The sequence below is a fragment of the Coregonus clupeaformis genome, chromosome 21 (assembly GCF_020615455.1).
Source record: "Coregonus clupeaformis isolate EN_2021a chromosome 21, ASM2061545v1, whole genome shotgun sequence".
NCBI classification, from domain to species: domain Eukaryota; kingdom Metazoa; phylum Chordata; class Actinopteri; order Salmoniformes; family Salmonidae; genus Coregonus; species Coregonus clupeaformis.
In genome coordinates this window covers 4,264,143-4,273,455 of record NC_059212.1, presented here as the reverse complement: position 1 = coordinate 4,273,455, position 9,313 = coordinate 4,264,143, and the positions used below count along the sequence as shown (strand labels likewise).

Below are 9,313 nucleotides of genomic sequence, written 5' to 3'. Positions count from 1 at the left end.
AAATGGGATTCAGAGGAATTGCCAAAGGACATCTGTTGCTTCAGTTGTGTGCTGTAGGAAACGGTAATGAAAAATACATTATTAGTTTACAAATGATACTTTGTGTGTCTCAACCTCTTACAACCTGCATTGTGCAAGACAGCACTGAACCCACCTGTTAAATCCAGCACAAAGTTGTTTCTCTGCAAAAGAGAACATAAAAAGAAGAGTTCTTTAGACACAAAACATAAATTGCCAATCTGATGAAAGAAAATAAATATGTCACAGCTAACGTCAACTTACCATTGACCAATGTTTCTTTGCACTATATGGGGGGGAAAGAATATTGTTATCCGTGTGAAATTCAATGAGAAAACAAAAGAGATGCTTTGGCTTTCTGAACAATGCCACAATGCATATACAAGATGCATGACCTTTCCATGTATCATGTAAAAAAAAGTGTCTAATTGAAATAAGATCCCATTCAGAGAGTACTTACCACAATTAAAGCTGGAGGCCTTGAGCAACCTTTGAGGGAGATAATTTAAATAAGGTCATTCAATTAACAGGAAGATTTCGGAGCATATGAGAAAACAAAATAACAGAATGACTGTTTGGAGATTTTAAAATGTTCTGTAAATGCTGGGCTCAGATGAGACAGTGTCTATTGTTGAAAAAGAGCAGCTTATCACATACGTTGGAATGTCTTCATCAGTGCATCCAAGCTTGACTCCACACCCTGTGAGAGGTGAGGCGGAAGAGATTGCAAACTTTGGTCGAGACCCGTGAATCTGAGAGAAAAGGAAAGGGAGACATTAGTGCAGTCTTTCATCAATCTGTACTTTACGTGACAGTGCCTTGTACGTTTGTTGGGTGTAAAGTAGTCTCTTACATGGCATTGTAGGATTCACAGGTGATGTTTAGGGGGATAACAACCAATCTGCCAGGATTGAAGCTGGCCAGCAGAACAACCAGATTGACTTGGAACCACAGCTGGAAGTCTTTTGGCTCAAAGACGTCAAATTTGGGAGCAAGAGCCATCAAGGTCAGGTTTAGCATTGTGTCTCTTACGGCTGTGTTTGTGATGATGGTGATGTTTTCCTGGAAAATAGATGGTTCATGGTTTAGAAGGACATCCTTTCATCCTGATTGTTTCGTCAGATGAGTTTGTCGAGAGCCGGGTCTCACTGTACAAGGTCCATTCCAGCCAGAGAGTGATGTACTCACCTGCTTGGTGACTTCAACAAAAGTCACAAAGAACTCATTGAGCTGCTCTTCCCTTGGAGATTCCAGCAAGCTGATGAAAACCTTCTTCACAAGAGTCTCATTCTCCAGAGCGCCAGTGCTTGGGTCCAGTATCAGCTCAGCTTTCTGGTTTGGTGAGAGGGAGTCTAGAACTGCCACCTGGGGAGAAGTAGACAACAGAATACAAATGCATTACCCCTCTAAATAGCCATAATCCCCCACATGAGCAGTGTCAAACTAGTCAATTCTGATCATGCAAAGAACACTGGCAAACAATTGTTTTACCCCTGAGATGTTGAAGTCTTTGAGATCCGAATAGGTTGTGTATTCGGAGTATGGACCCAGGTTGATTGCAAGCCAGTCAGTGTCGTTGTGGATGTTCAACCTGCAAACTAAAAGACATGTATGGCCGCTTTGATTATTGCAAAATGGAGTACATTGATGTTATATTCAATAGACAAGGAAGCAACATGCCAACTGTTCACTCCTTTCAAACAAAGCCCACTTCATCCAGCAGAGGCGATGAACAACCCAACAGAAAGCCAACGAGCACCACAACCTGCTTGGTGAGCCCTACCTGGTTCATTGATAAGGTGTACAGATATCCTCAGGTATTTCAGCAGGACTCCTGCGATTCCTTCTCTTCTACCCTCAGTCATTTCAGGGAAAGCTCTGTCCATTCCTTTTACACTGTAAATGGGAAAAGATACACTCATGACATTTCCACCCCACGTTGGCAATAGATTTTAGTCATCGAATCCATGGCTAATATTTGCAAGAAGTTGGCCCCTACTCACATGACTTGGTAGTTGGTGCAGGTAACGTTTGAGGTAGCAATGGTGAGCATGACTTCATTAAAACTGGGGAGGATGGGAATCAGCTTTACTTCGAACCATGCAATCCAGTCCAGCGTTTCGAACTTTGGGAATTGAAGGCTGATGATGTTAAATGTCAGATTCATCATCACATCTCTCACAGCTGGATAGATGTCAGGAATCTGTTGAAACAAATGACCAGAGGTCATCAACACTGCACAACTCATCATGGCATTCAATCCAGCTTTTCCGGTACTAAATGAAAGTACAAGATTGATAGCTTGCTCGTTGCTTAGTTGTTGTCTTTCACTATCCACAAAGGGAGACACTGGAAGACATGGGGATTGCTATTTGTCAAGATGAAATCATGCTGTTTGTTTTTCTCAAACTTGCATTACCTCTTCCTTTGCGGTCAGTATCGTCAGAAACTCATCAACATTTTTGAAAGCGTCTCCTTCCTCCAGCCGCATAAACACAAGTTTAATGTCAGCTGTGTCATTCAATGCCCCAGAGGTCAATGTCAACTGTGCCACTTGGGTTGGGGTAAGCAGCGACAGTGATTCCTTCTACAAATAGGACAATGAAAAAGAAAAGTGGCACATATCAGTGAGTGGCACAGTAATATTATTGGGAGGTTAACCATCCAGACAAACACTTAGGCCACTTACGCTGGAGAAGTCGGGATTGAGGACTTGTAACTCTTGCAGTTCTGCAAAAACAGAAAAGATGCCAAAGTTCCTCTGGAGCCAGTCCATGCTTCCACTGGTGTTTGAGACACAGCCGGGATCTGAAACAAAAGTAGAGTAAAACAAATGGACTTTAAATCCCCTTAAGCAGATGAGTTCAGTGGATTGGCCCAGATAAGTGTGGATGTTTTTGTGCTTTCCAGAACCATTTATTACCTGATGAGTCATTTCTTGAAAGGAATGGATAGATGTAATGAGTGAAGATCAATCGTTGTTGCTCTCTGTCCATGGAATCTTTTTGGCTGCTTAGAGCGTTAATGCTGAAACAGAGAACAGAGCCTATGTTATGTTGACTTCTTATTCAATTGTAGGGATATCACCAATTGTATTGACTATTGCATTAGGTATCATGGCTTTACATACACAATTTGGTAGGTCTGACAACTGAAGTTCTTTGAGCTGAGACAGGAGAGGAAATTCCTGGATAGAGATGCCAAGAATGGACGGAGATTCTTCTGGAACAACTTGTCCACGAAACTGGGGTCGTTTAGCTGTGCATTACTGAAGTTGTTGATTTTGATCTCTCCGATGGCATCAAGGACATTTGGCATGGCTGGACTGCTGATGTTAGGGTTCTGGAAAGGTATAAACAGATTTGCAGTGACAAAGTCCACACATATTGGCAACATTTTGTTCTAATTCTGGGATTCAACATACCATGCTGGAGTAATCCAGAAGAGCCTGATCCAGAACAGCAGCATTGTTTTGGAAGAACAGCTTCCACATTTCCGTTGAGTAAGTATTTTTGCTCGCCAATTGGCATTTCAGAATCGTTACCAAGTTGTCCGCTGAGAGACGGGTAGTCTTAAAGAAAAGGATGCAGGGACGTGAACCAAATTAGACAACTGTGACATCAACATGAGTAACATCAACAAAGACGATGCGGATGAGAGAAATGTGGCTGTTGCTACTGACAACATTCAGTGATGAGTTTAAAAGCTTACTGAGGAACAGGCATATTCAGAGACGTTGAAATTGCAAAGGGATTCAGAGGAATTGCCAAAGGACATCTGTTGCTTCAGTTGTGTGCTGTAGGAAACGGTAATGAAAAATACATTATTAGTTTACAAATGATACTTTGTGTGTCTCAACCTCTTACAACCTGCATTGTGCAAGACAGCACTGAACCCACCTGTTAAATCCAGCACAAAGTTGTTTCTCTGCAAAAGAGAACATAAAAAGAAGAGTTCTTTAGACACAAAACATAAATTGCCAATCTGATGAAAGAAAATAAATATGTCACAGCTAACGTCAACTTACCATTGACCAATGTTTCTTTGCACTATATGGGGGGGAAAGAATATTGTTATCCGTGTGAAATTCAATGTGAAAACAAAAGAGATGCTTTGGCTTTCTGAACAATGCCACAATGCATATACAAGATGCATGACCTTTCCATGTATCATGTAAAAAAAGTGTCTAATTGAAATAAGATCCCATTCAGAGAGTACTTACCACAATTAAAGCTGGAGGCCTTGAGCAACCTTTGAGGGAGATAATTTAAATAAGGTCATTCAATTAACAGGAAGATTTCGGAGCATATGAGAAAACAAAATAACAGAATGACTGTTTGGAGATTTTAAAATGTTCTGTAAATGCTGGGCTCAGATGAGACAGTGTCTATTGTTGAAAAAGAGCAGCTTATCACATACGTTGGAATGTCTTCATCAGTGCTTCCAAGCTTGACTCCACACCCTGTGAGAGGTGAGGCGGAAGAGATTGCAAACTTTGGTCGAGACCCGTGAATCTGAGAGAAAAGGAAAGGGAGACATTAGTGCAGTCTTTCATCAATCTGTACTTTACGTGACAGTGCCTTGTACGTTTGTTGGGTGTAAAGTAGTCTCTTACATGGCATTGTAGGATTCACAGGTGATGTTTAGGGGGATAACAACCAATCTGCCAGGATTGAAGCTGGCCAGCAGAACAACCAGATTGACTTGGAACCACAGCTGGAAGTCTTTTGGCTCAAAGACGTCAAATTTGGGAGCAAGAGCCATCAAGGTCAGGTTTAGCATTGTGTCTCTTACGGCTGTGTTTGTGATGATGGTGATGTTTTCCTGGAAAATAGATGGTTCATGGTTTAGAAGGACATCCTTTCATCCTGATTGTTTCGTCAGATGAGTTTGTCGAGAGCCGGGTCTCACTGTACAAGGTCCATTCCAGCCAGAGAGTGATGTACTCACCTGCTTGGTGACTTCAACAAAAGTCACAAAGAACTCATTGAGCTGCTCTTCCCTTGGAGATTCCAGCAAGCTGATGAAAACCTTCTTCACAAGAGTCTCATTCTCCAGAGCGCCAGTGCTTGGGTCCAGTACCAGCTCAGCTTTCTGGTTTGGTGAGAGGGAGTCTAGAACTGCCACCTGGGGAGAAGTAGACAACAGAATACAAATGCATTACCCCTCTAAATAGCCATAATCCCCCACATGAGCAGTGTCAAACTAGTCAATTCTGATCATGCAAAGAACACTGGCAAACAATTGTTTTACCCCTGAGATGTTGAAGTCTTTGAGATCCGAATAGGTTGTGTATTCGGAGTATGGACCCAGGTTGATTGCAAGCCAGTCAGTGTCGTTGTGGATGTTCAACCTGCAAACTAAAAGACATGTATGGCCGCTTTGATTATTGCAAAATGGAGTACATTGATGTTATATTCAATAGACAAGGAAGCAACATGCCAACTGTTCACTCCTTTCAAACAAAGCCCACTTCATCCAGCAGAGGCGATGAACAACCCAACAGAAAGCCAACGAGCACCACAACCTGCTTGGTGAGCCCTACCTGGTTCATTGATAAGGTGTACAGATATCCTCAGGTATTTCAGCAGGACTCCTGCGATTCCTTCTCTTCTACCCTCAGTCATTTCAGGGAAAGCTCTGTCCATTCCTTTTACACTGTAAATGGGAAAAGATACACTCATGACATTTCCACCCCACGTTGGCAATAGATTTTAGTCATCGAATCCATGGCTAATATTTGCAAGAAGTTGGCCCCTACTCACATGACTTGGTAGTTGGTGCAGGTAACGTTTGAGGTAGCAATGGTGAGCATGACTTCATTAAAACTGGGGAGGATGGGAATCAGCTTTACTTCGAACCATGCAATCCAGTCCAGCGTTTCGAACTTTGGGAATTGAAGGCTGATGATGTTAAATGTCAGATTCATCATCACATCTCTCACAGCTGGATAGATGTCAGGAATCTGTTGAAACAAATGACCAGAGGTCATCAACACTGCACAACTCATCATGGCATTCAATCCAGCTTTTCCGGTACTAACTGAAAGTACAAGATAGATAGCTTGCTCGTTGCTTAGTTGTTGTCTTTCACTATCCACAAAGGGAGACACTGGAAGACATGGGGATTGCTATTTGTCAAGATGAAATCATGCTGTTTGTTTTTCTCAAACTTGCATTACCTCTTCCTTTGCGGTCAGTATCGTCAGAAACTCATCAACATTTTTGAAAGCGTCTCCTTCCTCCAGCCGCATAAACACAAGTTTAATGTCAGCTGTGTCATTCAATGCCCCAGAGGTCAATGTCAACTGTGCCACCTGGGTTGGGGTAAGCAGCGACAGTGATTCCTTCTACAAATAGGACAATGAAAAAGAAAAGTGGCGCATGTCAGTGAGTGGCACAGTAATATTATTGGGAGGTTAACCATCCAGACAAACACTTAGGCCACTTACGCTGGAGAAGTCGGGATTGAGGACTTGTAACTCTTGCAGTTCTGCAAAAACAGAAAAGATGCCAAAGTTCCTCTGGAGCCAGTCCATGCTTCCACTGGTGTTTGAGACACAGCCGGGATCTGAAACAAAAGTAGAGTAAAACAAATGGACTTTAAATCCCCTTAAGCAGATGAGTTCAGTGGATTGGCCCAGATAAGTGTGGATGTTTTTGTGCTTTCCAGAACCATTTATTACCTGATGAGTCATTTCTTGAAAGGAATGGATAGATGTAATGAGTGAAGATCAATCGTTGTTGCTCTCTGTCCATGGAATCTTTTTGGCTGCTTAGAGCGTTAATGCTGAAACAGAGAACAGAGCCTATGTTATGTTGACTTCTTATTCAATTGTAGGGATATCACCAATTGTATTGACTATTGCATTAGGTATCATGGCTTTACATACACAATTTGGTAGGTCTGACAACTGAAGTTCTTTGAGCTGAGACAGGAGAGGAAATTCCTGGATAGAGATGCCAAGAATGGACGGAGATTCTTCTGGAACAACTTGTCCACGAAACTGGGGTCGTTTAGCTGTGCATTACTGAAGTTGTTGATTTTGAGCTCTCCGATGGCATCAAGGACATTTGGCATGGCTGGACTGCTGATGTTAGGGTTCTGGAAAGGTATAAACAGATTTGCAGTGACAAAGTCCACACATATTGGCAACATTTTGTTCTAATTCTGGGATTCAACATACCATGCTGGAGTAATCCAGAAGAGCCTGATCCAGAACAGCAGCATTGTTTTGGAAGAACAGCTTCCACATTTCCGTTGAGTAAGTATTTTTGCTCGCCAATTGGCATTTCAGAATCGTTACCAAGTTGTCCGCTGAGAGACGGGTAGTCTTAAAGAAAAGGATGCAGGGACGTGAACCAAATTAGACAACTGTGACATCAACATGAGTAACATCAACAAAGACGATGCGGATGAGAGAAATGTGGCTGTTGCTACTGACAACATTCAGTGATGAGTTTAAAAAGCTTACTGAGGAACAGGCATATTCAGAGACGTTGAAATTGCAAAGGGATTCAGAGGAATTGCCAAAGGACATCTGTTGCTTCAGTTGTGTGCTGTAGGAAACGGTAATGAAAAATACATTATTAGTTTACAAATGATACTTTGTGTGTCTCAACCTCTTACAACCTGCATTGTGCAAGACAGCACTGAACCCACCTGTTAAATCCAGCACAAAGTTGTTTCTCTGCAAAAGAGAACATAAAAAGAAGAGTTCTTTAGACACAAAACATAAATTGCCAATCTGATGAAAGAAAATAAATATGTCACAGCTAACGTCAACTTACCATTGACCAATGTTTCTTTGCACTATATGGGGGGGAAAGAATATTGTTATCCGTGTGAAATTCAATGTGAAAACAAAAGAGATGCTTTGGCTTTCTGAACAATGCCACAATGCATATACAAGATGCATGACCTTTCCATGTATCATGTAAAAAAGTGTCTAATTGAAATAAGATCCCATTCAGAGAGTACTTACCACAATTAAAGCTGGAGGCCTTGAGCAACCTTTGAGGGAGATAATTTAAATAAGGTCATTCAATTAACAGGAAGATTTCGGAGCATATGAGAAAACAAAATAACAGAATGACTGTTTGGAGATTTTAAAATGTTCTGTAAATGCTGGGCTCAGATGAGACAGTGTCTATTGTTGAAAAAGAGCAGCTTATCACATACGTTGGAATGTCTTCATCAGTGCTTCCAAGCTTGACTCCACACCCTGTGAGAGGTGAGGCGGAAGAGATTGCAAACTTTGGTCGAGACCCGTGAATCTGAGAGAAAAGGAAAGGGAGACATTAGTGCAGTCTTTCATCAATCTGTACTTTACGTGACAGTGCCTTGTACGTTTGTTGGGTGTAAAGTAGTCTCTTACATGGCATTGTAGGATTCACAGGTGATGTTTAGGGGGGATAACAACCAATCTGCCAGGATTGAAGCTGGCCAGCAGAACAACCAGATTGACTTGGAACCACAGCTGGAAGTCTTTTGGCTCAAAGACGTCAAATTTGGGAGCAAGAGCCATCAAGGTCAGGTTTAGCATTGTGTCTCTTACGGCTGTGTTTGTGATGATGGTGATGTTTTCCTGGAAAATAGATGGTTCATGGTTTAGAAGGACATCCTTTCATCCTGATTGTTTCGTCAGATGAGTTTGTCGAGAGCCGGGTCTCACTGTACAAGGTCCATTCCAGCCAGAGAGTGATGTACTCACCTGCTTGGTGACTTCAACAAAAGTCACAAAGAACTCATTGAGCTGCTCTTCCCTTGGAGATTCCAGCAAGCTGATGAAAACCTTCTTCACAAGAGTCTCATTCTCCAGAGCGCCAGTGCTTGGGTCCAGTACCAGCTCAGCTTTCTGGTTTGGTGAGAGGGAGTCTAGAACTGCCACCTGGGGAGAAGTAGACAACAGAATACAAATGCATTACCCCTCTAAATAGCCATAATCCCCCACATGAGCAGTGTCAAACTAGTCAATTCTGATCATGCAAAGAACACTGGCAAACAATTGTTTTACCCCTGAGATGTTGAAGTCTTTGAGATCCGAATAGGTTGTGTATTTCGGAGTATGGACCCAGGTTGATTGCAAGCCAGTCAGTGTCGTTGTGGATGTTCAACCTGCAAACTAAAAGACATGTATGGCCGCTTTGATTATTGCAAAATGGAGTACATTGATGTTATATTCAATAGACAAGGAAGCAACATGCCAACTGTTCACTCCTTTCAAACAAAGCCCACTTCATCCAGCAGAGGCGATGAACAACCCAACAGAAAGCCAACGAGCACCACAACCTGC

The 9,313-nt window shown here is 42.1% G+C and overlaps 1 protein-coding gene and 1 long non-coding RNA gene across 2 annotated transcripts; both read right to left on the bottom strand.

Annotated features, from left to right (window-relative positions):
* Window positions 1–3: 3 nt before the first annotated feature.
* On the bottom strand, window positions 4–510 carry LOC121538743. Its single transcript, XR_005995240.2, has 4 exons — window positions 479–510; window positions 283–304; window positions 155–182; window positions 4–51 (listed from the first exon to the last, which is right to left on the bottom strand). It is a non-coding gene; the product is annotated as an uncharacterized LOC121538743 (long non-coding RNA).
* Window positions 511–667: 157 nt separating this feature from the next.
* On the bottom strand, window positions 668–8,423 carry LOC121539713. Its single transcript, XM_045206113.1, has 32 exons — window positions 8,396–8,423; window positions 8,200–8,294; window positions 8,003–8,031; window positions 7,809–7,830; window positions 7,681–7,708; window positions 7,493–7,577; window positions 7,205–7,351; window positions 6,911–7,122; window positions 6,704–6,807; window positions 6,470–6,588; window positions 6,200–6,367; window positions 5,784–5,983; window positions 5,564–5,676; window positions 5,272–5,378; window positions 4,969–5,145; window positions 4,634–4,842; window positions 4,438–4,532; window positions 4,241–4,269; window positions 4,046–4,067; window positions 3,918–3,945; window positions 3,730–3,814; window positions 3,443–3,589; window positions 3,149–3,360; window positions 2,942–3,045; window positions 2,708–2,826; window positions 2,438–2,605; window positions 2,022–2,221; window positions 1,802–1,914; window positions 1,510–1,616; window positions 1,207–1,383; window positions 872–1,080; window positions 668–770 (listed from the first exon to the last, which is right to left on the bottom strand). The coding sequence occupies exons 2-32, from the start codon at window positions 8,213–8,215 to the stop codon at window positions 668–670; spliced, it is 3,654 nt and encodes a 1,217-aa protein (XP_045062048.1). The 5' UTR covers window positions 8,216–8,294; window positions 8,396–8,423.
* Window positions 8,424–9,313: the final 890 nt, after the last annotated feature.

Coding starts and splice junctions, on each gene's coding strand:
- LOC121539713 (XM_045206113.1), bottom strand. Junction 6,808..6,910: donor TGTCAGACCTACCAAATTGT/GTATGTAAAGCC, acceptor TCTCTGTTTCAG/CATTAACGCTCTAAGCAGCC. Junction 1,915..2,021: donor TGCACCAACTACCAAGTCAT/GTGAGTAGGGGC, acceptor TCCCATTTACAG/TGTAAAAGGAATGGACAGAG.